Source organism: Megascapheus bottae, chromosome 5 (assembly GCF_031878675.1).
Source record: "Megascapheus bottae isolate mThoBot1 chromosome 5, mThoBot2.hap1, whole genome shotgun sequence".
Lineage (NCBI taxonomy): Eukaryota > Metazoa > Chordata > Mammalia > Rodentia > Geomyidae > Megascapheus > Megascapheus bottae.
Window position 1 is genome coordinate 24,872,196 of NC_143513.1, and position 27,566 is coordinate 24,899,761.

The 27,566-nt window shown below is 39.3% G+C and overlaps 1 protein-coding gene across 1 annotated transcript in view; it reads left to right on the forward strand.

Moving 5' to 3' along the window:
* Positions 1–25,270, forward strand: part of LOC150063127 (uncharacterized) — a 223,307-nt gene extending 198,037 nt beyond the window's left edge. Inside the window, exons 5-7 of the mRNA XM_090332215.1 lie at positions 18,763–18,794; positions 22,798–22,911; positions 25,183–25,270. Coding sequence (XP_090188341.1) covers positions 18,763–18,794; positions 22,798–22,904 — 139 coding nt within the window. The 3' untranslated portion in view covers positions 22,905–22,911; positions 25,183–25,270. The remainder of the gene's footprint in view (positions 1–18,762; positions 18,795–22,797; positions 22,912–25,182) is intronic.
* The last annotated feature ends 2,296 nt before the right edge of the window (positions 25,271–27,566 follow it).

Sequence of the window (27,566 nt, forward strand, 5' to 3'; positions counted from 1 at the left end):
GTGATGAATTGTTCCTGTATCTTCCTGGATATATCTACAGAGTCTGTAATTACACTTTGCTGGGCATCCATTTGCCCCTCCATGGTCCTCTAGGTTCTCCAAGTCCTCCATGGCCTCGCCAAGACTGTGCATAATATTGTCTCCTCCATACCTCTCAATTCAGAGATGAAGGTCAGAGTCCTATATGTTTCTATAGTTGCAGTTGTGATTCAATACCAGAGGATCACAGTGGCTCAACAGCTGAGTACATATGGCCACATAGGATAAGGCTAAGTGAAATGAACTCCAAGAAATGGAAACAAGAAGTTTATCTTTGTGATTGTTGTTTTTAATGTACTATGTGAAGTTATTTCTTTTCTCTTCATTCCCCTATGGTTTATCTCATATTGTTACTGTATGTGACTTTATAACCTGGTATATTGTATATATGTTTATTTGTTTATTTGAAATAGGGAAGGGAAGGGGAGAATACAAGATAATTAGGGGAGGGGGGAGGGAAAGTGAGAGAAAAACATAGGAAGGGGAATCGATGTTCAAGAAGTAATGTACTCAGTCCCTGATGAATGTAACTGTAACCCCTCTACACATCATTCCCAAATTAAAATACAATTAAAATATATATAATTCAAGACAGGAACCAATGGCTCCACCTGTAATGCTAGCTAATCAGGATGCTGAGATCTGAGGACTGCAGTTTTAAGCTAGCCTGAGTAGGACAGTTTTATCTCCATTTAGCCACCAAAAAGCTGGAAGTATACCTGCTCAAGTGGATCTGCACTAGCCTTGTGCAAAAAGATCAGGAACAGTTCTCAGGCCTTGATTTCAAGCCCCAGGACAGGCAAAGACATAAGTACACACAGAAAGGCTTACTGGTTTGTTTGTTTGTTTTGCCAGTTTTGGGGCTTGAACTCAGGTTCTAAGCCTGTCCTTGGACTTTTTTCAAGTCTAGAGCTCTACCACTTGAGCCACAGTACCACTTCCAGCTTTTCTTTTTCTAAGTATGTGGTACTGAGGAATCGAACCTGGGTCTTCATGCATGCTAAGCAAGCACTATACCAGTAGGCCAAACTCCTAGCCCCAGAAAGGCTCACTTTTGGCTCATGTCTGTTATCCTAACTACTCAAGTGGCTGAGATCTGAGGATTGCAATTTGAAGCCAGCCCAGATAGTAAAGTACATTTCACTCTTATCTCCAATATATCATCTTAAAGCTAGCAGTTGAACTGTGGATAAAGTGATGGAATGCTAGCCTTGAGTAAATGCTATGGGAGAGCCCAAGACCCTGAATTCATGCTCCAATACTAGAAAATACAAAACAATTAAATAAATGAAAATAAAATTCAACCACTTTGTGATTTTTCTTCTGTCTTAGATAATTATAATTTTCTATGTTGGTATCAGTATAGGATGGCTTAAAATTAATTATTCTTAAAGGCACTAGTGGTTCAGGTCTATAGTTACAGCTGCTCAGAAGATTGAGATTTGAGGATTGCAATTTGAAGCCAGCCCAGGCACAAAAGTTGCTCACATTCTTAATCTCCAATTAACTACCAAAAAGCCACAAGTAGAGCTGTGGCTCAAGTAGTAGAGTGCAAGCTTTGAACAAAAGAGCTCAGGGACAGCACCCAGGCCTTGAGTTCAAGCCCCAGGATTAGCGCATGCACGCGTGAACACACACACTCAGATTAATGACTCTCCATAAATTAAGTGCAATGAGTAAAGAGGCATGCTCACTATTAAACAATAAGCCCTAGCAGGTGGAGGCAAGCTTTGTATTTTAAGCTAATTGTAAATTTTTTTTCCCACACCATTTAATGAAACAGCATGGCCTTGATATTTAGCACACGTAAGTTGATGGAAGAGGCCAAGACAATCATATGAAGCAAATGTTCTTCACCATCTTTCTCACTGTCACTTTCTCCCTCATAGCCTGTGAGACAGCTGCCTGTTAGAACAGGTGGCATAGCACCCCTTACAGGCAGTGTGGGTGAATGAAGATGCTCTTTGTTAATGCTGACCATGGAACTACACTCATTTTCTTTCATTTCAAGATCAAAGCTTGTGTTCAAATTCTGAGCTAAGATTTGCATATAGTGTTTGGAGGGAACAGTGCCATGTCTTCAGCACAGGAATACATTTTTTAAAAAGCAGGACTCATTGGTGGTAAACAGATGAACAAATAGATATACCATAAAGTAATGTAGATTCTAGGGTGTGTATTAGAGTGTATCTACCATGCTTTTATACAGAAGGATATTTCAGTTGCTCCTACATACTACAAGTATATTAAAATATTATAAGGGTAGATAAATTTTCCACAACTGCTGAGATGTGGGGAAAATTTGTTTTCTTATACATGAAGAAAGAAAATATTTTTACAACAGTCTTTTTAGTCAGCAGTATGGTTATTCTTCTTTCTTTCTTTCTTTCTTTCTTTCTTTCTTTCTTTCTTTCGCTTTTTCTTTCTTTATTCCTATGCTGGTATTTGGGATTTAACTTAGGGCTTGGGAGCTGTCCCTTAACTTTGTCAATCAAGGTTTGTGTTCTTCCACTTGAGCCATAGCTCCATTTTTGGCTTATTGGTAGTTTATTGGAGATGATATTCTCATTGGACTGTCTTGAAACTGCAATTCTCAGATCTCAGCCTCCTGAGTAGCTAGAATTGCAAATGTGAATCATTGGTGTCCAGTGTGGTAATTTCTTTTAAAATTAGAGATGGCATAAACCATTGACCTAGCAGTCCTACAGTCCTACAGAGGAAGCTATCCCATAAAAATAAAGGCCTAAGCATGAGGGGAAATAATGATTAGTGAGCACACAGCCCAACAATAGATAATCCTGTTTCTGTTCTAATACTCTACCTGTGCCATACTTGTTGTTAAATATATATATGTTTGCCAGTCCTAGGCTTGAGCTCAAGGCCTGAGCACTGTCCTTGGCTTTCTCAAGGCTAGAGTTCTATCACTTGAGCCTCAGCCCCACTTCCGGCTTTTTTCTATGTATGTGGTACCGAAGAATCGAACCCAGGTCTTAGTGCATGATTGGCAAGTAGTCTACCACTAGGCCAATCTCCTGGCCCCATGTTAATATTTTTAATGCTACCTTTTGGATATATAAGTAATTTTTCAACATGTGGGAAAAATTCATACTAAAATATCAAAAACAAAAAATAAAGTTTGTGTGTGTAAGCAGAGCAAGGTTGAGTATGCTAGGAACAAAGACATTCTCTCATATGCATAACCCTGCTAGGCAGAGCTGCACAGTTACCACAGCTGCTGGAACCTGTAATGTAACTTGGCTCCTGAATCCGCAGCATGGAATGAAGGATGTGTGGGTGAAAAATGGGCAGAAGCACTTGTGCTATCACCATGATAGGAATCGTTTTGGAAGGACTTCCTATTTCAAAAATGCCAAATTAGTCGGTGGTTTGCCGGAAGTTTGGCCTAGTGGTTAGAGTGCTTGCCTAGCATGCATGAAGACCCGGGTTCGATTCCTCGGTACCATATGTAGAAGAAAAAACAAAAGCCGGAAGTGGTGCTGAGGCTCAAGTGGTAGAGCTCTAGCCTTGAGAAAGTCCAAAGACAGTGCTCAGGCCCTGAGTTCAAGCCCAGGACTGGCAAAAAAAAAAGCCAAATTAGGCATTTAAAAAAAATTGAAAGCAGGCTTCTGGATTTTGTGGCATAATTTTGATATAGAGAAATGAATACTGAATCTGAAATTAGGGACTGGGTTTCAACCTTGAGTCCATGATTGGCTGTATGGTCATGAAAACAAATCAATTAGCCATTCACTCTGAAATGCAGCTTCTTCGTCTGTAAGGAAGAAGGATCTGGACAGGGTGGGGCACACCTGTAATCCTAGTTACATTTCAGATGCAACTGGGAGCACAGAGTTTCAAGGCTGGATGGAGGAAAAGGCCCCAGATAACTTAGATGAAGGTAGGAGGATCTTGGTCTAAATCCAGCCCTGGAAAAGCAAGAGACTTTTTCCAAGAACAAAAGCAAACACAAAAACAAAACAACCAAACAAAAAAAAATCCAAAGCACACAGAGCTGGGGCCATAACTCAAATGGTAGAAGGCTTTCCTAGGAAGCTCAAGTCTCAGAGTTTAAATAAAAGAGAAGGGAGAGAGGAAGAAATCCAATAAGGTGCCATCTGCAAGCTAGATACAAAGGAGAATGCCATGAGGGAGCAAAATGAAGATTAGATTATTGTTGGAAAGAAATGGGGGATTTTGATGTTTGCTTCATTTTTATTCTGTGTTATGTGCTTTGACTTGATGAACTCATACTTCAGTATGTGCATTTTTTAACAGAGATCTTCCATTTCTAATTACAAAGGAGATATGTGTATAGATACTGATATAGATGTAGCTAGTATGTGTGTGTGAATAAAATTGTCACAGTATCACCCACATCAAAATTCTTTTCTCTCTCTCACCTGATCTGCAGCTTAGAGAATTTAGGACACTATAGCTGCCTTGTGTAAGAGGTTGCTACACTAGGTTTCTGAATTGCTAGTGTTAAGTAAAAACTTACTATAAACCAGCTGCTGAGGGATTATAAAGGCTTTGCTTTTTCGATAATTGAAAACATTGTATACAGAGTATTCACAATATTCTTCAAATGCCTTTGTGTAAAAAATAAAGAAACTTGTGTTTATCTAAGCAATGATAATCTGACTACAAAGAAAACTCATTTAAGGATTATGTCCCATACCTCACTATGCAGCTGTCACTGACTTCTTTCACACTGTGCAATACTCTAAGAATTTTTTCCTTTAAATGAAAAGAATAACTTGAGGGGAAAACCAGGTAGCTTTAGAATAAATATACACATAAATCGCAAACATTTTTGAGAGACTCAAAAGGTATTAACTCAAAAATTCCATTCTTACTTGATTCAGAAAATTTCAAAAAGATTTTAAGGTGTTCATCCATGGAGAATAATTAAAAATCATCCAGATAGTGCATTTTTAGCTAGCCTTTAGAATTTGTTTTGTTCCACTGTATACCTTTGGCTCCTTTGTCAAATACAAGTTGCCTATAGGTATGTGTTCTACTTCTGGGCCTTCTATTCTGTTCCACTGATCTTCTGGTCTGTTTTGTGCCAATACCAAGCAGTTTTTGTTATTATAGCTCTATAGTAGAGCTTTAAGTCTGGTATTGTAATACCACCAGCATTGCTCTTTTTGCCTAGAATTATTTTGGCTATTCTAGGTCTTTTCTTGTTCCATATGAATCTTTGGATTATATCTTCTATTTCCATAAAGAATGTCTTTGGGATTTTGATGGGGATTGCATTGAATTTGTATATCAATTTTGGCAGTATAGCCATTTTCACTATGTTGGTTCTCCCTAGCCATGAGCATGGGATGTCTTTCCATTTCCTAGTGTCCTCTTTAATTTCTTTCGTTAGGCTTTTATAGTTTTCATTGAATAATTCCTTTACATCTTTGGTTAAGTATATTCCTAAGTATTTTATTCTTTTGGGGACTATTGCAAGTGGGATAATTTTCTTGATTTGGCCTTCTGTTTGTGTATTGTTGGTGTACAAGAAGGCTACTGACTTCTGAAGGTTAATTTTGTATCCTGCCACTTTGCTAAAGTAGCTTATTAATTCTAGAAGTTTGGGAGTGGAGTTTGTTGGGTCACTCAACTAGAGGATCATGTCATCTGCGAATAAGGATAGTATAATTTCTTCTTTCCCTATGTGGATCCCTTTCATGTCCTTTTCTTTTTTTCTTTTTTTTTCTCTTTTTTTTATTGTAATTAGTAAAAGGGTTACATATTTGCCAGATAGAAGGTGCGTTAATTCACATACATTGATACCCTTTCACATGTCTTGGTACCCGTTTCCCTCCCCCCCACACCCCCCACCCGTCTTGGTTTTCCCCCCTTCCCTATCAAATTTCAAATATCCAAATACAAATAAATTCAATATATCAGATAACAAAGTGAGATACTATACCAATATGAGATAACCAAGGGACAGCAAAGGAGATGAGAGACAACATAGTACATTAAGGACAACAATCATTCATTATATGGCTTTTGTTTCACTATCCTGGAGGTCCTTTCAATTAGCTTCACATTATATGTCCTTATGTATCAAGATTTTGCTCTATTGCAAATCTCTGATAGTAGAGCCCAAGGTTTCTACTGATTATGACGAATGAGGGAAACCATTGAGCCTAAGTTCCTTTCAGTCTGGCTTACTTTATATGATTTTTTCTAAGTCTTTCCATTTCCTAACAAATGGGGCGATGTCATTCTTTCTGACAGCAGCATAGAATTCCACTGTGTACAAATACCACAACTTGTTGATCCACTCATCAACTGAGGGACATCTAGGTTGGTTCCATATCTTTGCTATGGTGAATAGTGCTGCAATGAACATTGTTGTGCTAGTGGGTTTAGTATATCCTTGTTTCTGGATGGTTGGGTAAATGCCAAGTAGTGGAATTGCTGGGTCATAGGGGAGTTCTATGTTTAGCCTTTTGAGGCACTGCCACACTGCTTTCCATAGTGGTTGAAAGAGTTTGCACTCCCACCAACAGTGTAGTAGTGATCCCTCCTGGCCACATCCCCTCCAGCATCTGTTGTCATTCGTTTTCCTGATCCTGGCCATTCTAGCTGGAGTAAGGTGGAATCTTAGAGTTGTTTTGATTTGCATTTCTTTTATGACCAGAGATGTTGAGCATTTCTTCATGTGTCTATAGGCCATTTTTGTTTCTTCTTCAGAGAAGACCCTCTTTAAGTCTTTGGCCCATTTTTTAATGGAATGGTTGTTACTTTGGAGGTTAGTTTTGGAGTGATTCAATTTTTTGAGTTGTTGATATATTTTAGATATGAGGCCTTTGTCTGTTGTTTGGTTGGTGAAGATCTTCTCCCAGTCTGTAGGCTTCCTGATTAGTTTAGTAGCTATGTCCTTTGCCATGCAAAAGCTCTGCAGTTTAATGCAGTCCCACTTATACAAATTCAATGCAATACCCATCAACATACCAATGTCATTCTTTAAAGAAATAGAAGAGGCAATCCAAAATTTCATATGGAATAATAAAAGACCCCGTATAGCAAAAACACTTCTTAGCAGAAAGAACAGCGCTGGAGGAATTTAATTCCAAACTTTAGACTCTATTACAGAGCCATAATTCTCAAAACAGCTTGGTACTGGCACAGGAACAGGCCTGAAGACCAATGGAATAGAACTGAGGACCCAGATATTAAACCACAGACCTATGGCCACCTAATCTTTGACAGGGGAGCCAAAAAAATAGAATGGAAGAAAGACAGCCTCTTCAACAAGTTGTGCTGGCAGAACTGGTTAAGCACGTGCAGAAAACTAAAGCTGGATCCTTCTTTGTCACCTTGCACTAGAATTAACTCGAAATGGATCAAAGACCTGGAGGTAAAAGCTGACACACTGAAAACTCTACAGGAAGGAATAGGAAATACACTAGGCCTCCTTGGCACAGGTCGAAACTTTCTTAATAAGGACCAAGAATCACAACAAATCTGATGTCCTTTTCTTACCTTATTGCTCTGGCTAAGGGTTCCAGCACTATATTGAAGAGAAGTGGAGAGAGTGAGCATCCCTGTCTAGTTTCTGATTTTAAGGTGAATGGTTCCAGTCTTTCACCATTTAGTATAATACTGGCTGTAGGTTTTTCATATATGGCTTTCACTATTTTGAGGAATGTACCTCTTATTCCTATTTTTTCTAGTGCTTCCAACATGAATGGATGTTGTATTTTGTCAAATGCCTTCTCCGCGTCCAGAGAAATTATCATATGATTCTTATCCTTAGCTCTGTTGATGTGATGTATTACACTGATTGATTTGCGAATGTTAAACCAGCCTTGCATTTGTGGGATGAAGCCTACTTGATCATAGTGTATGATTTTTTAAATATGTTTCTGGATTCTGTTGGCTAATATTTTATTGAGGAGTTTTGCACCTATGTTCATTAGAGAGATAAGTCTGTAGTTTTCTTCTTTTGTTGGGTCTTTCCCTGGTTTGGGGATGAGAGTAATATTAGCTTCGTAAAATGACTTTCGTATTGCTCCTTCTGTTTCCATTTCTCGGAAGAGTTTCAAGTTCAAGAGTACAGGTGCGATTTCATCTTTAAACGTCTTGTAGAATTCCGCAGTGAATCCATCTGGACCTGGGCTCTTTTTGGTTGGCATTTCCCTGATTGCTTCCACAATTTTGTTGTCAGAGATTGGTTTATGCAATTTGTTTACCTCATCGTTGTTCAGTGTGGGTAGCCTTTATTTATTTAAGAAATCATCCATTTCTACTAGATTTTCTTGTTTCTTTGAATATGCGCTCCTAGTGTGATAAATTTGCCTCTTAGAACTGCCTTTGCTGTTTCCCATAAGTTCCTTTGTGATGTTTCTTGATTGTCATTACATTCAAGGAAGTTTTTAATTTCATTTCTGATCTGATCTGTTACCCAGGAGTTATTCAGAAGTGTGTTGTTCAGTTTCCAAGTGATTGAATGTTTTTTGACTTTGATTGTCTTGTTCAGAATTAGTCTGACTCCACTGTGGTCTGATAGAATGCATGGGATTATATCAGTCCTCTTGTATCTGCTTAAGTTTTCTGTATGAACTATTATATGATCTATTTTGGAGTGTGTTCCATGTGCTGCTGAGAAAAATGTAAAAAGTTTTGTCGTTGGGTGGAAGACTCTGTGTATATCTGTTAAGCCCAGCTGGGCTATGGTGTCGTTTAAGTCGATGATATCTTTGCTTAATTTTTGTTGAGTTGACCTGTCATTTGTTGAGAGTGGTGTATTGAGATCTCCCACTATGATTGTGTTTGAGTCTATCTTGTTCTGTAATTCTAAGAGAGTTTGTTTGACAAATTTGGGTGCTCCCGTGTTGGGGGAGTAAATGTTTATAACTGTAATATTATGGGCATGGATTGTACCCTTTACTAATATATAATGGCCATCTTTATCTTTATGTACTGATTTTACTGAGAAGTTAATTTTGTCGGAGATTAAGATTGCTACTCCTGCTTTTTTGCATGGTGCATTGGAGTGGAAAATTCGTTTCCATCCTTTCACTTGGAATTTGTTTCTGTCTTTGGCAGTGAGGTGGATCTCTTGGAGACAACATATGGATGGGTGGTGTTTCTTAATCCAGTCTGCTGCTCTGTGTCTTTTGATTGGATTGTTCAGCCCATTCACATTTAGGGAAATTATGGAGAAGTGGTCAGTGTCCATTGTCATAATTTATTTTTACTTCTAAGTTTCTTTCTCTCTTTTTTCCCCCTTTAGTGTTTAGTGAATTATAGATATTTGCTTCTTGATGGGGGTTCTTGATGTTCTACATTTTGTTCTCAATTAATTAATATTTTTTGTAACGCTGGTTTAGTGTGCACGTATTCATAAAGCTTCTCTTGGAGTGAAATATTCTTGTTTCTCCCTCAAATGTAATTGCTAGTTTTGCTGGATATATCAGTCTGGGTTGGCAGTTGTTGGTCTTCAGGACATCAATGATGTTTTCCAAGCTTTTCTTGCATTTAGGGTTTGCATGCAGAGATCTGCTCTAATTTGAATTTTTTTCTCATTGTAGTATAGCTCTTTCTTTGTTTTTGCAGCATTTAAGATCAATTCCTTGGTATTCAGGTCTAGTGTCTTTAATATGATATGTCTAGATGAGTTCCTTCTAGGATCTTGCCTGTTTGGAGTCCTGAAACCTTCAATAATGTGAGTATTTTTCCCTTTTGAGATTGGGGAAGTTCTCTGCTATGATTTTGGTGAATAAGGGTTGCATTCATTTGTACTGAAATTCTGCACCCTCATCAATCCCTATTATAGGAAGATTAGACTTCTTTGCTGCATCTGCCAGTTCCTGGAGTTCTCTCTGGTGGATTCTGACTGATTTTTCCAAGGTGGCAATTCTCTGTTCCAGCTCTTGAGTTTTATCTTCCATTCCCAATGATCTATTCTCCATCTCAGTCAATCTGCTACTTAATGCCTCCATTTTTGCTTGAAGTGTGGACACTGAGCGGATCATGTCTGCTGAGAGGGTATTGAACTTTTCTTCCACTTCTCTTTTGAATTCGAAGAGTTCCTTGGAAATTTCTTGCTTATGTTTTTGGAATTCAGCCTTAATTTCGTTAGTCATTTCCAAAATCATCTCCTTGATTTGAGTCATGTTTCGTGTCTCTTCAGGTATCATTTCTTGGGATGGTGATATTTCTCTCCTCCCTTCGCTCTTGTTTCCTTTTGGGCTTTGCGTGGGACTTTGATTATTTACGTATGTCATAATTCATCTTTGTGCTCTCCTTGGCATTGAGACCTGTTGTTGTAGTTCGCTCTGTGGTTGGTAGGTGGCGGTCTTTACTTGGATTGGGATCAGTGGTTCTGGAAATCTGTGTATACCTGTGGTTCTTGGCCAAATTGATTTCTCTGCTGACTAGGTCAGAGTTCATAGTTTTTGCAGGTGTGAGTTCATAGTTTTTGCAGTTGTTTGGCCTGTTCCCAAAGGCTGTGTGCTGCTGCACGACTAACTCTCAGCCCAACCAGTGGCCTCACAGTGGGCCGTGGGATGGGTCTGGGTGCTTCAGTCTCAGCACGCTAGGTGGATGGTTGGTTTTCCTGCGCTGTTTCCAGGGGCGGCCCCCGGTCAAGGGTTTGGAGTTTGGGAGTTTCCAGGGACTCTCAGGTGGACCAGGTGGTGTCTGCTCTGTTCCCAGGGGTGGGGCCCAGCTGAGGACTTGGGCTCTAAGGGCGGAGCCTCGCCTTTCTGATTCTCAGAAGGTGAGCTTGGCTACTGGTCTGCCCTTCAGTTCCCTGCTGTGTTTCCACCACTTTGTCAGAGAGTCTGTGACTGTGGGGGGCCCCTTGGTGCTGTCTTGCTGGGGATTCCCAGCTGGAGGGTGCCCAGCTCAAGATTTGAGGGGGACAGATGCTGGCTCCTAGACTCCTGCACACCCCACTCGCTGTTGGAAGGCAGGATCTCAGCGCCCCCCACTCTTCAGGTCCAGTAGCCTGGGAGAGGAACCTGTTGGGTGGGTGAGCTGGGACAGCTCTGCCCACTTTGGTGGGGTGCTGGTTCTTAGCGCCCGCCTGCCTGTCAGTCTTCAGTCAGAGGCTTCGGAGAGGAACCTGTTGGACGGGTGGTAGCAGGGACACCTCTGTCCCCTTTGGTGGGGTGCTGGGTCTTAGCGTCCACCCGCCTGTCAGTCTCCAGTCAATGGCCTGGGGGAGGGGACTGTTGAAGGAAGGGACAGGATTCTAAATTCCTTGCACCCCCCCCCCCCCGTCCTTGCAAGTCTTTGTCAGGTGTGGTGGAGGGGTCTAAGTTCTATAGCTTGGCACCAGCTCTGCTTTCCCAATGAGTTTGGGCTACCCACTGGGCTACTCACTCCTTTGCGTTTGGCTGTGGGTGCTCCACGGTGTTGGAGAATCATTCACTCCCCTCAGATCTCCGCTGCCGCCTGTGCTCCGTGTCTGGGTTCCACTGCTTGCTGGTCTGCGCTGGTTCCTGCGTCTGGTTTCTGCCACTTGCTGGCCCAATCCTATGCTTGTTTCTGCGGCAGTCGGGGCTGCCCGGCCCGGTGCCCTCTGCCCTCCGCCGCCACTTTTCCCCGGCTTGGAGCTGGCAGCAAGGTGTGGAGGAGGGGTCCTCGCATTTCGAATTCTTTGAGAAAGTTGGATGTAAGCTTTATCTGCATTTATTTTCTGGTTTGAGTCCTTCTCCATTGCTTCTTGAGTTTGTTGCTGTGGACTTCTTAAGATAGTTGGCTCGTGGGATTCCCTGGTTCTCTCTTTTTGTGGGAGAGAGCTAGGATGTGTCCCTATTGTCTCGGCGCCATCTTCCACCCTCTAGTCTGCAAACTTTTAATGGGCACTGACACACTTTGCTTTCTGAACAGTTTCTGAATATTTGCTCTAATGACTCATGGAAAGTTTTAGCCAAAATCTTTTCCCAGTTAAAATCTACTACACTAAGTTCTCAAGTGTGTGGTAATTCCTCAGACTCTGATGAAAAATGAGGCCACAGGCTACCCAACTTAGATGGCACTTGGAATAGCTGAGGTGCCAGCTTGGGCGGGACTAGCTTCCCTCACATCTCAAAGCTGCTCTCCTAATTGGCTGTATGTTGGAACACCCTGCACTGTTTCCCTGACATTCCTGGAGGGAGCCATCCTTCAGGGCCTGGTAAACCTGAGGACACTACCGATTCAGGTCCAATTATGAAAATAACTTTATAGTCCTTGCTCAGCATACCAGAATAATGTGATTCCCAGTGCTTTTTTGTGGATTACACAAAGGCATGCATATTCATTATTCTATTGAATATTGAACAGTTAGGTAATTGGTCCCCAAATGTTTTATGTTATACAAAAGTTCTTATTCAATAGATAGTTTAGGAGCATTTTAGTGATATTTGCTCTAAAAATGAATTATTGTTCTTTTTTCCAGATAAAGAGGTATTTAATTTTTTTTTTCTGTGAGTCATGGGGCTTGAACTCTGGACCTGAGCAGCTTTACTCTGCTCTCTTCTTTGCATTGTTCCATTTGATCCATACCTCTACTTCTAGTTTTTTGCTGGTTAATTGTAAATAAAACTTCTATGATCATTTTTGCCTGGGCTGATTTCTGACACCAGACCTCAGATCTCAGCCTTCTAAATATCTAGGATTATAAGCATGAATCGCAAGGGCCTAGCTTTCCTTTCTAAAGAGTAAAATACTGAGGAATACAGACATCAGTAATTTTTTCAAGGACACTCAGATCTAGCCTCAGATTTAGGTGGTCTGGGTTCAGAGCCTGCTCTTTGCCATCATGTGATCTGCTCCTTTTGAACAAGAATTCAGGACCTTAATATTAGAATGATGAGATCTTGGAGGGAACATCATTAAGGAACTACAGGTAATTTGGGTTATTTGAGCATAAGACAGCCATGGGTGAGGAAGCCAGGAGCTAGAAGCCATAACGTTTGCAATGGCTTCACATATGTGGGAAAATATTATGTGGATGTGGATGGTGTGCACAAGACCCGCAGGACCAGCATCATTTTATGTAGTCACAGCATTGACATGTGAGTATGAAGTGAAGAAACATGTCTTGGTTAGTACACATACTCTTTCCCTCAGAATCCAGGGGGGAATGGTTCCGGATGTCTCTCAGATACCAAAATCTGAATATACTTGAGTCTCTTATATGAAAATAGTGTGGTATTTGCATGCAGCCTACACAATTCTCCATATACATTATATCATATCTAGATACTTTGTAAAATCTAATATATTGCCTGTACACCATTTCATTTTTTTTGGCAGTCCTGAGGCTTGAACTTGGACACTTTTTGCTCAAGGCTAGCTCTCTGCCACTTGAGCCACAGCACCACTCTGACTTTTTCTGTGTATATGGTTCCAGGGAATTGAACCCAGGGGCTCATGCATGCTAGATGAGCATGTTATCTCCAGGACATGCTCCCAGCCATACACCACTTCATTCATGTGGATTCAGCCTAGTTTTCAGCACACAGCAAATTCAAGTCTTGTTTTGGAGGAGCCTTCTGGGGGATTTGCTAATACTTTCCATCTTTAGTTGGTGGAATCTGAAGATACAGAATTGAAGGACTGGGAAGCCCTGTGTGCATTGCATGAGCATGACTCTGCAGCTGTAAAACTGAAGGCTATGGAAGCTCCACTGAGTTATTGTAAGAGCAAGTTCTCTTTCACTGGGAATCTTGGAAAGCTTTTCTTTTACTTCACCGGGTTTTCATCGCTCAGATTGTATTGTGAATACCTCTTCAAAAAAATACCCTCAGCACTGGTTATCTATATATCTATATAGTGTATATATATATATATATGCGTATTTGTTATTTGAAGTCGGATAGGGAAGGGAGGAAAACAAGATGAGGGTTAGGGGTGGGAGGAGGGAAATGGGGACCAAGACATAAGAAAGGGTATCAATGTATGTGAAGTAATGCACCTTCTATCTGGTGAATATAAGGTAACCCTTCTATTAATTACAATAAAAAATATGAAGGACATACTAAATCCACTAGCACAACGATGTTCATTGCAGCACTATTTACCATAGCAAAGATATGGAAACAACCCAGATGTCCCTCAGTTGATGAGTGGATCAACAAGATGTGGTATTTGTACAAAATGGAATTCTATGCTACCATCAGAAAGAATGACATCGCCCCATTTGTTAGGAAATTGAAAGACTTAGAAAAAATCATATTAAGTGAAGTAAACCAGACTCAAAGGAACACAGGCCCAAGAGTCTCCCTCATTTGTCAAATTCAGTAGAAACCTTGGGCTCTCCTAGCAGAGATTTACAATAGAACAAAATCTAGAGACATAAGGCCAAATAGTATGACACTAAATGTAAGGACCTCCAGGATAAAGAAACAAAAGCCATATAATGAGTGATTGTTGTCCTTAATGTACTATGTTATCTCTTATCTTTTTTGCTATCCCTTGGTTATATCATATTGTTACAATATTTCACCTTGTTATCTGATATATTTTATATATGCTTAATTGGTTATTTGAAATTGGATAGGGAAGAGGGAAATCAAAAAGAGTGGGGGAGCGGGAAGGGAAATGGGGACCATGTCATGAGAAAGGGTATCAATGTTTGTGAAGTAATGCGCCTTCTATCTGGTGAATATAATGTAACCCTTCTATTAATTACAATAAAAAAATTAAAAAAATATATGAACAAAATACCCTCAGAGCAAATCATGATGGAAATCTCATGCATCTTCTATAGCAAATGTCTACTTTGATCACTCAACTTTGTTGACTAGGTTGACTCAATAATTTACACCTGATTACTTGAATAACATCTCCCAAGTTATTGTCACAAACAAATACCTATTGAAGTTATAGTTTTGAATGAGAAGACAACGTTCATTCATGTGTGATCTTTGGTCCCTTCCTGATTCCATGTGACCACCAAAAGTAGTCCTCCAGTTCATAGTGAATAAAAGATAAAATTTTCAAAGGAAACACAAGAACTTTGGAGTTGTCTCACTTTTTAGGTGGCATCAGTTCTTCTGGCTCAGTTGCATGACAATCAGAACTAAAAGCCATTTAATGAGTGATTGTTGTCCTTAATATCTTTAATGTTATCTCTCATGTCTTTTGCTGTCTCTTGGTTATCTCATATTGTTACAGCATTTTACCTTGTTTCTTATATATTGTATATATGCTTATCTGGTTATTTGAAATAGGATCGGGAAGAGGGGAAATGAGATGAGGTGCAGGGGTGGGGGAAGGGCAATGGGGAAAGGGAATCAATGTTTGTGAAGTAATGAACCTTCTATTTGCTGAATGTAATGTAACCCTTCTATTAATTACAATAAAAATTATATGATAAAACAGTAACAAATTCAAGTCTTACAAGGGGCCTCAGCATCATGGGTTGCTGAGGGAGCCTTGCTTGGGAAAGGAGGGAGTTAGGTTTTGTAAGGCATTGCTGACTCACAGTATAGAGGTCAGCAGGCTCTCCAGGGATGGAACTTGTCCCCAAGACCTGACCTTAGTGGGTTTGATCTGGATCCAAGAATCCAATAGTATCCCATTTAAAGACATGTGGATATTTCATGTCTTTTTTTTTCTTCAGAAGAAATTAACTTAAAAATTAAGCTCCTAACTAGTTTAAAGCTTAATGCTTAGACTGTGCATGAAAATTTTAGAAAAAGAAACATAATAGTCCTAAGCATTCTCTTGCTTTAACATTAACAAAGGAAACTATGTTTTATGCATTATCTATGGAAACAACAAAAGAAAAAGACTCAGATTGCTCTCCAATAGCATTGCTCAGTGCCAGCAGTGGTCACAACCAGCTGCATCTTCCATCTTTTACTCTCTCTTACTTCCAACTGGATTTAAAGTGGAGAACATCAAGATTCTTAGGTGGATTTGAATTTCAGATACATGAGAAATAATGTTTGAATACTCATATCCCTCAGTAGTGGGTTCTTTTTGTTCTGGTCCTATTTTGTTTGTACTTTGTCTATATAGCATAGGACTCTCTCTCTCTTTTTTTTTTGTGTGCGCACGCGCGCACGCGCATGTGTGTGTGTGTGTGTGTGTGTGTGTGTGTGTGTGTGTGTGCAGGTCCTGGGGCTGAACTCAGAGCCTGAGTACTGTCTCTGAATTTCTTTTGCTCAAAAGTATTGCTCTACCACTTGAGCCAAAACTCCATTTAGGGCTTTTTGGTACTTAGTTGGTGATAAGAAAAGGATGTTCTCTTGCTCAGGCTGGCTTTGAACCATGATCTTCAGAACTCAGCCTCTTGAGTAGCTAAGACTACAGATGTGAGCCACCAGGACCCATCTACTCCCATCTTTTAGTGGTCTCTTCCTCACAAGATTTGTCCCTCAACTGGACCAATGTTTCCACTATGCACTATTGTATTTGGTGAATGCTAGGCACCATAAAATGTTGACTTCCGTATTCAGGCAGCTCTGTTAGATTTCTCCTTATGTGTTTTCTTTCCTACTTGTTACAAGTGCAGAACAACCCCCCCCCCCCCAACACCTTGTAGCTGTGTCCTCCCTGCCCCTGTGAGATCATTACTGCATGAGCAGCTGAACAAAGAGCTCTGGACCTAATACCTGTTTTATGATTGATGAATGAACTGAAAGCAGTTATTGTCTTGTTAAAGAGTCAATTAAAATTAACATTTATTAACCACTTTCCTTCATGTCACAAGTGAAAAGTTGGCTTCCTATACTGTGCTGCCCATCTAGGAGCCTAATTAATCCTCTACTTTTTGAGAAATGAGAGGATAGCAGAAAGAAAATGTGGTTAGGAGATATATCCAGATTTTACGAATGATAAAAGGAGAAGTATAAAATTTAAATTGTCCTTCTTGCTGGGCAGCAGGGGCTCAGGCCTGTAATCCTAGATACTCAAGAGGCTGACATAAGAGGATCAAGATTCAAAACCATCCAAGACAGGAAATTCCATGAGACTCCTAAAGTGGAGCTATAGCTCAAGTGATACAGTGCCAGACTCGAGAAAAAATACTAAGGGACAATGCCCAGGCCCTGAGTTCAAGCCCTTTTACTAGCACACGCACACACACACACACACACACACACACACACGCACACGCACACATGCACATATACACACACACCTCTTTCCAGAGAGGAAATAATATCAAATTTTGATGTATTACCTATCCAAGAACAAAGAGAGATTTTACCATTGAATGTAGTCTACCATTGGCTTTTTTAGTACTATATTGCTTCCATGATTTGATGGTGTTGCAGATGAACAAAAGCAATATCTTAAAAAATAGGAAAGATCTTTGAAAGCCAATGGAATGATATAAATAAAAAATGTTCAGCTCATATTCTAAAACTTAGTAATTTGTAGCGCATCCGTACACATTATTGATAGAAAGGACCTTTGTTAAGAGCCTTTATAAACATTCCACACTTCTATCAATGATGTTATTTAAATCTTCCTACACAAAGACACTGAGCAGGCTCAAAATCTGGAAGATGGAGTGTTATGAATGGCATCTTGGTTGAGTGCTTTTCAGTACAAAGTGTATAGAGGAGCCAACACATATTTAATGGTTGATAATTAGTTTTGTGCCAACTAGGCTTGTCCCACAGAATTGTGAGTGTGATGTTCAAAGCCCTGAGCCCTGAGCTCTGGGCTCAAAGTTCTGAGCTATTCTCTTGGTTCATGGTTACCTGTTGTCTGCTCAAATCCCCTGCAACCATTGCAGGGTGGAGATAGGATAAGAAACTGCCTGCAGGGCATCTTGAAATCCCACCACTGCCTGTGAGCCCTGTTGAGAAAAGGAGGCATTTGACTGTTGACCGAAAAATCTAAAGACAAAATAGCTTCCAGGCCCATAGAAAAAGATAAACCTATTGCTATATGTTCAACCATCAATAAAACCTACAACGTTATGTCACATGACTGTATTTTGAGGTTCCTTGGAGTGGGAATAACAGAAAGGAAGCCAGATGTGAGAATTCTTATTTTTTTCTTACCGACTCCAACAACTGCAAACATCAGAAAACAAAGCTCCTATGAAAGTAGATTGCCAAATATGCAGATCAAAATCTACCCCAAGGCTAAAATTGTGGTTGATATGTTTTCTGGAATGCATATGAATTTTTTTAATTTTATTTTTTATTGCCAGGGTAATGTATAGAGGGGTTCTAGTTACATTCACCAGATAGTAGGTGCATTATTTCTCACACATTGTATGAATTTTAAAACCATACATCTTCTCTTCTTTACAATGTACTTCTGCTGTCAATAAATGTCAGTCCATTAGCCATTTGTTAAAAAAGAATGTTATAATAATTTTGTTTGAATGGAGATCAAATTAGGTGTATTTTGTTTTTAAATCCAGGTGTGCTCCTTGTTTGTTTTACAAATGCACACCAAAACAATTTAATGAAGATTGAAATAAGTACTTATGTTTTATTCATGCAAGAAATGAAGTCTTATCTTTTCTTTATAATAAAATAAGCATCACTTGGTTTTCTCTGAAAATGTGTTAGTTTAGATAGGAAATGAGCCTAATGCAAAGAAAAAGTTACTAACTTCAGATCACTTTATCCAAAACAGTTGAATGTACTGATTAACTTCATAGCTTCTTAGATTTCTGATTTGGAATAAAAATCTATAGTAAAATCACAACTGTGAATCTAACCTCATTTATTTCAATAGCATTTTTATCTAGTTGATTTGAATTCAAATGCATTATTAATTTTTTTCTTCTTTTTAATGTAGGTGGAAAACAGACCAAAATATTATGGAAGAGAGTATGTATTATACTACTTTTTTTGTTGTAACAATCTAATAAGTAGTCAGTTTATGTGTCATTTCAATATTAAAATTTTTCTAATTTATGGTCTTTACCACATGTTCATTATGTAAGAGTTTAGTAAGAAGAATAACTGCAATTAGACTCCTTTGTATTGAAGTTTCTTTTCAATACTCAGGCATTGGTTTCCATTAAGGTGGGAGGGAAAGTAGCTCCTGCTACAATTCTTTCCACAAAGCAGTTTCCAAGTACCTCACAAGTACTTGAAATGCAAGGCAAGGCTATGTTTTTCATAATGAAGGCTCTCTGTTGGCATTTCACTTCACTGTGATACACCTTGATACAATATAAACATTTGGTTGGTCAAAATCCACATACTATAACCAAATTCCTGATTTTCTTGAACCCAGTGATCTCAGTAGTCAGGGAAGACATTCCATCTCCATAGAGTCTTATTTTTTTTTAGAGTCATTTTCTACTGACTTGAATATATTTACACATTGTTTTAATGCTTCCATTATTATCTATCCTCTTTCTCCCCATTTTCTTCTCAATGCCAGCTCTTGTTTTGCTTTGTTTCTCAGGAACCTACTACAAAGCAAACATGCATGAGCATAAAATAATTTGTAGTCTGAATATGACTGTAAAGTCCCTTGAGAGGGAGAGAATTAATGCACAAGGCATTTTTCTACCTAGGGGTGACCTAGAAGCAAAGTCTCTTCAAAGTCCACCTACCAAGATCTCCAGCCAATCCCAAATTTCTTCCTTTCATTCCCTTTCCCAACAGAGTCACTCACTTCATGATTAATGACCCTCTTAGTGGACACAGCCCACTGCTCCTTCCTAATTGCCACAACTGCATTTCAGAGCCTTCTTTGCAGGGCTTTGGGAATTCAGCCATACCTCTGGAGTACCTACCCAGGACTGTCCCTAAAAATCTAGTATATGTTGTAATGTGTCTTCCATTCTTAATATGCTGCTCAGGTTTTGCTTGAATGTAGCACAATATCTTTAAAAAGAAAAATAATAAAAAAAAACTTGTCATATATATTTGACACATGAATCCTCGATGATACTATATTAATTGTGCACTTTCTTTTTACATGAAAACGTGATTGAATAACCTTTCAATTCTTTTTTTTCCAATCTTCACTTCCTGGAAGAAAAAGAAACTTTTTTAAACCACTGAACGAACACTTTGTATTAGAAGCAAATTAATCTAAAGCTTTCTGATTTCATGTTTCTCTTTTTAAATAATGGGCTTTTCTTCCACTGTAAAAGTATTACATGCTACCTTTAGAAATTGGAAATGCACATTTCTTGTGAATGAAGTACAAGAACTATTAGCAAATGATAACTGAGGGGGAAATTTCTTAATCTTATACTGTTTAATTTTTTTACTTCTTTGTACCTTTAGATATTTGAGTTTTCCCCCAGTCCTAGGGCTTGCGCTCAGGACCTGGGTGCTGTCCCTGAGCCTCTTTGTGCTCAACACTAGCATTCTACCACTTGAGCCAAAACACTACTTTTTAGATATTTGACATTTGAATTCTGAGTATTACATTTGCGGATAGATATTACATTTAATTTTTAAATCTAGAAAATAATGATTGCTAACTCAGATAACATAAGAAACGTAGATGGTTAAAAATATCTTCTCCTCCCCCTCTGAGAAAAATCATAACTTTCCTTCATAATCTGTTTCTTTCTGGTATATCATATGATATATGTATAATACAGATATTCTGACTGTCCTAAAGCCATGCATCAGAAAATGAGGAGCTACTGACTAGGTGTTGAGGTACACAAAATTGTACTGTTCCATTGAATAATTGAACTTAGTTCTTGGCATCCAATGAATGCCTTTTGGTGGTCACTTATACTTACCAATTCAAGAAGGCATAGTTAGCTACTTTCACATTAAGCTTGTTTCATTTGCTCCAATTCATTTCACTCAGGAATAACTGAGACTAAGGAGCCAGGTCCCTGAATGTGTTCCTGTGTGTGCCTCATCCTTCTGTGCTGGCCTTGACCCATTGCAGGCATGTTCTAGACATCCCATTCTCAATCTGCATGTCAACAGCTTTTGTCCTTTTTGACTACAAAGTGAGAAACTTTCCACACTCCCCCCTCTTACTTTCCACCAATGTCTATCTGTCTGTCTGTCTCTGTGTCTGTCTCTCTCACCCCACCCTCACCTGCATGGCTATTCTCCAGTTTCTTTGCCCACAACATTATCCAGCCCTCCAGGAAACACATGGTTGGCAGGGGCCAGGGACATTCATTCCCTCTGTTTCAAGACCCTCATAAATGGATGTGCAAGCTTCATTTTCACACATGCTTATATGGGCCTATTTAGTTCCAATGAGCTGCGTTCTGCTCAAACTCAATTCAAAGACAATCTTTTTCAAAAGCTGGGAGCTCCTTATTGGCATCAATATTCAATGTCATTGTCTCAATATTCAGCCTTTCTTCAGGAAAGCATAGCTCCTAGACATATAGGTCATGGCTCATGAGATTCACAAAGCTAATTTTAGAACTCAAAGACAGTCATAACATTTGTAATGCATATATATATACATATATACACATCATATGATGTATTACCTCACTCCCTAGAACAAGAACATTAATACGGAAGTTAGATTTATGTATAAATATATATGCATATACATATATGTGAATAACTGTAACATTATTATATCAGTGTATCATTATTTTATATATACCTATAAAAATAGAGAGATATATGCTATATATATTTATCTTCCAATATCAGGATAAGTATTTTTATTTTTAGAATATATTTTTGTCATATTTGTCCTCTATCTTAATCTTGATATTCCTGGGGTATAAAAAAAATTAAAATGTCTATATGGGCTTCTTTTCCCCCTCTTCCCTTTCTTTTCTTTTTGTTTTTTTAATATAAAATAAAATAATTTATTTTATTTTTTATTTATATTTTTTACTGTCTTTAAGTAAACCGACATGTTTATGACAATGCATCTTAATCAATATCACCCCCTTCATTACTCTCCCCTTCTCCCTCTTCCAAGAAAGTAAAGACATTTCTTCTTGGATTTATTCTTCAAGCTTTGGTAATCCTAGAAAGTGTTGAGTGCCTGGAGTCCCTCGGCAATGCCATTACTCCCTAACCAACCTATCTTCCTCTAAACCCCTGATTGATCAAGTCTCCCTGTTACTAGTGATGAAAAGCCATCTTTGTTTAAAGACAGCAGGAAAAGTGGTTCTGGCACCTGACCCCACTCCCACTGCCCTCTGCCTCTCTGGTGGCTGTTCCCTGCAGCCCATGGTAGCTGTCTCAAGGAGGTCCTAGCCACCCTTGGTGAATCTGAAACCCTTCCCCACATGCATGCCACATTTTCTACATGCATGTGTGTTTACCTTTAATGATAGAAAAAGAAGATAAATCTTTTCTTTAAAAACAGACAAAAGTACATTTTCTAGACCTATTCCTTTAGCAATTGCTCTCAAAACATTAGCGACAGGAAGCATGTCTATCACAGCCGGCTTACCTTTCCAGAGAAGGAGCCTCAGAAACGAATAGCGTCTTGCACCTGACGCAAGCAAGTTACTGATCAAGTTGCTGTTCATTTGCAATCAGGACAATACATGCTCTCCGTGTTTGAACTGAGAGATAAATTTAATTGCTCTTTTGCTTTTTAAAGGAGCCATAAACTGTCTAGCTTTGCTTTTCCTTTCAAACTTCCATTTTCATTTTGAGAGCAATGATAATAGGAGAAAGGCTGGTGAAAACTGACAGTTCTTGTGTTTGCTTACTTGACCGCATCTGTAAGAACTCCTTTGGAGTAGGGGGTTAGGGTGGTTCCCGGGAGTCTTCAAGATGTGCAATAGTCAGGCCTTCTTTATCCAGAGAAGGCTGGAGATTCAGGGTGATCCCATCACTCTTTTTAGCCTAGCTTTTAGGGGCCCACCTCATACAGGATCTGTTCCAAGCAATGCGGGTCTTGTCTCCCCAGGTTTCATGGGATTATCTCCCGGGAGCAGGCTGATGAGCTACTGGGAGGCGTGGAGGGGGCCTACATCCTTCGGGAAAGCCAACGCCAGCCAGGATGTTACACGCTAGCTCTAAGGTGAGCTCAGTTTCACTTGCTGTTCTGAGTTTCGCAGAGGCCGCGGCTTGGGTGTGTTGAAGATTCAGCATTACCCTGAATCCACCGCTAGCCCAGGAAGGCTTCACAGCTGGTAGTGTATTGGATGTGATGTGCTGCTTCCCAAGAGAGGCTGAAGCCATAGGCATTCACGTTGGCCTTAGCACTGCGGAATTTATGGAGCTGCAAAGATTTCCAGCTCCGTGCCTGTCTTTGTGTGTTTGCATCCGACTACCAGAAGCCTGTGGCTGATATGTTGGAAAAATACACCTCCTTAAGTTTGAAGACAAGCAATTAGGGAAGTGGGTCATACTCTCTACAAAGCAAAGGGAGAAGGAAGATGGTGTAAAGTAATGGATTGCAGCTTTGTAGTGGCTACGGATGATGCCATTGGAGAGTACTTCAAATGTAAGAAATGGACAAAAAAAACTGTGTTTGTTAGAAAACTGGCTTTGTTTAAGCTTTTCCTTAATTTTTATTAGCATATTTTGATGGTACTAGAGGGATTAATGTGACATGTCTCTGCCTGCCTATGGTGTACCCCTCTCAAAATCATGCCCTCCATCCTTTTCACTCATCTAAAAATTTGGTGGCAAATTATATTTGTGTATATATTGTGTATATATGTATGTATTATATACATGTATATATTGTAAATTTATGTACATGTATATTTATATGCATATAAATATAAATGACATTTATCATTTTACCCTATTTAAGGGTAAATTCAGAGGCGTTAAGGACATCTCACCATCTTCTTTCTATTCCCAGAACTTTTTCATCATCCCAAGCAGAAACTCAGTATCCATAGACAATCATTCCTTCTCTGACATTTAAAATACTAGTAGTACATTGGAGAGTTCCTATACTTCCTAGGTTGCAGGTCTTATCAAGTTTTCAGATGTAGACACAAGTTGTGTTTTCGGTGGCACAGCACTTAGGAGAATTATTTGGAAGCTCAGGATGCTTCTGGGCCCTTTACCAACATCACAAGTATTTATTTATTTACTTACTTATTTTGATGCCAGTGCAGAAGCTTGAACTCAGGGCCTGGGCACTGTCCCTTAACTTTTCCACCAAGGCTGATGCTCTACCACTTGAGCCACAGCTCTACATTTGACTCTTGGGTGGTTAATTCAAGGTAAGAATTTCATGGTCTTTCAAACCCACCTGGCTGGGAGTCATGATTCTCAGATCTCATCAAAAGATCAGTTAGGATTTTAGGCATAAACTTAACCATCCTAAGTGTACAAAGGCATTCCATCTATTGTGTTTCCATACATTCATCTAATATTTTATGTTATTTGATCCCTAATGAAATCCAAGTGAGTTTTGTGACAGACATATAATTTCAAGATTAGATTGTCTTGGGCATTGGGAAGACGTTTTTCTGTAAAGGGAATGAGGTGACTTCCCAGACCAGCTAACAAATGGTATGTGTTCAGTACACAATACTGATATTGTGACCTTTGAAAGAAACTTCTTCAAGTTTTAACTGGGGATCTCTCGAATGTATCTTAAGTGATACAAAGATGGGACCATATTCCAATTGCTGTCTAGTATTCTAGATATTCAAAGTATTTTCCCCCTCTTCCCAGCATCTGAGCATCAGGAGCTAGTAGCCTAGATAGGGACCCAAACAGGTTCTATGAGAAGAAAAACCAAGGACTATAGGGACAAAAAATAGAGGGATGAGATTTCTGGGATGCCTTCTAAGATGGTACAGTAAACATACCCTCAGTAGTTCTCTTCTGCTGCCTTCACTGGACTGGCAGGAATATGCTGTGTTCTACTGGTGATAGGGGCCAGTGATGGTGGCATACACTATACACATTCTTGTCAGGTCCCACAAAAATGTTTAAAAACACACTATATGTATACATACATATATATACATGTATATGTATATGCATATATATGCATACATGTATATGTACATGTATATATACATGTATGAATGTATATGTATCAGGTGCAACCCTCAGACTCTTTAATTGAGAAATGCTACAACTCAATGGCCTCCATGACTTACAGGATCAGATAACCTCAAATAATGACTTGGGGTTAGATTTGCCTTTCTAGGCATATAAACTCCATAGATTCATGTCCCCATTTTAAAACAGGCAGAGTATCTGTACCCTACCCGGAAGGTTTCTAAGATAATTGAATATCCAGACCTGTGCCTGGCACCGGCCTCAAAGCTGATGTTACTGCCCCTCCGTGTGCTAACTTTCATTCTGTCCCGAGCAGGTTTGGAAACCAGACCTTAAACTACCGGCTCTTCCATGATGGGAAACACTTTGTGGGTGAGAAGAGATTTGAGTCCATTCATGATCTGGTGACAGATGGCTTGATAACTTTGTACATAGAAACGAAAGCTGCTGAATACATTTCCAAAATGACAACTAACCCCATCTATGAACACATTGGATATGCCACCCTACTCAGAGAAAAAGTATCCAGAAGGCTAAGCAGGTCAAAAAATGAATCAAGAAAAGCAAGTGTCACCAATGAAGAACACACGCCTGTGGAAAAGGTGAGTTATGTGGGAGAGACAGCCTCTGTTGTTTGAGTAGGTACTAAAAAAGAAGGTGGCAACCCTAGATGTGATTTGCAAATGTTGGAATACTTCCATCGGCGCCAAAATGCTCTAGAATTTGGATGCTAAAAATAACCTTAGAGATCTCCGGTTCAGATTCTTCACTTTACATACTAATCAGCACCCAGAAATGGGAATGATTTATTCACACACATATGGTCAGTGCTAGGAGTTGGACAAATAATTATTTGTGAGTTTGTTTGGAATTTGAAAGGAAAAACACTTCATTAATGTTCAATGGTGAGCCAGTGTGATGGACCATGTTTTGAATCACCCTCTGAGGCATTGCTGGCTCCATTTCTAATTCTGCTCTCCTAGCCAAATGCAAGACCTTTGTGTTTGCTTCTCATAGGGATGTGTGACTATCTGTGGCTGTAGGCCAGCCATATCTTATCGGTGTTCTAACCTAGATGAATTACTGACAGATGAAGATGGAAGCATAATGGCTATGGCAATTATGACTATCTTAGAAGACTTAGAAAGACAGGCTGGTCTTTGCCCCACCCAAAAACATCATCATGCCTCAGCAGAGATTAGAAACCTCCCAAGTGGCTGATTGTGCAACTTGAGTGTGTTGTGAGAGACAGCTGAATTTCTTCTCCAACCAATTTCTGCTTATTTGAAGGCACCACAGCTGGCTAGCAGACTTTTGGGGGGATGTGCCCCTTTAAGGCACCACTTTACCTGGTCTTATCTATTTTTCACTGAAACAAACAGCCCACATCATCAGCCCCCACTGAAGCTGTGCTGCACCCAGCTCCTAAATCAAGCTAGGGCTGAGACAGACATAATAAGTGAACAGGAGAGGATGGTGATGACTTCTTGTTCTGTTCTGGTGGTTGCTAATCTTTAATTAAACCAGTGCAGGCACCCTATTGAGCAGAACTGATGCAAAACAAAGGAAGACAGGCTGATTGATCATCAGTAGAAAATCACCCAGAAGCCCTGAAATAGATAGGGTAAAGGGTAACAATGTGATCCTATTACTATACAGTGGTAGGGACGTGAATTAATTTGGTGAAAGATCATCAGAGACAAGAAGAGCTTTCTCCAGAAGTACATACATTAGTTGAACAGCTGGCTCATGAAAAAATAATGTGCTTTTTTAATATAACTGGTGTCTCCACAGCACAGCAGAATCATATGTATTCTTTTACAAATAATTGATTGGAGAAATTGAGGAGTTAAGTCTTTACATTCAACATAAGAAAAAGAGACAGAGACAGAAATAGAGACAGAGATAGAAGAGTCTTGAGTCTCAACTCTCAGAGTTTGTTCTCAAGAATAGAGAAATAGTCTGTGTATAAAAATCTGTTCAAGAGTAATTTAGAATAGAAAATCTGGAAGCTGATCTTAGCATGACAAATCAGAAGATTAATCGAAAAATAAATTTCTGAAGCAGTGTTTATATTTCTGAGCCAGACAGCAGAAAGACAGTCTGTCACAAATGTCAAGCCACACAATAGAACACATCAAGGAAAAGAAAGAGGAGAAAAGATGGCCTGTCTCTCCTGTGTGAAAGATGGGTATATAGATCCTAAATATTGAAATTGATATTTCTAGATCTTTATTTTCTTTCAGGATTGAAGTTTGGCCAATAGAAACTGCTATTTCTCAATAATATCTTGATTTTAAAACTAGCACAACAGGATATCTCATTTCTTATAGATATGTGCATTTATTTATTAAAAATAAATCTGGAAATTGAAAAGTCAGATTATTAGTCACATTGAATGAGTCAATCCCTTTTACCTCTTGGGGAAAATGTAAATATTGGAAGATGTCCAAACTCAGCAGGTATCTTGATGGACAGGTGTCAGAGGCATGGATTTTCTTGGGCACTAATGATATGATGATTGTCCTTGGAGAATGCTCTGGAAACAGTTTGGACACTTGCTGGCTGTCACTCGTTTTGTTAGTAGTTGGTAAAGTAAATTGGTAGGAATCTATCCATTTCTTCCTAGCCTGTATTGACAAGTAGAATTATTAAGAGTCTCAGCCTGTTTTTCTTAAGGGCAGGTCAGTGTCCTGTTGC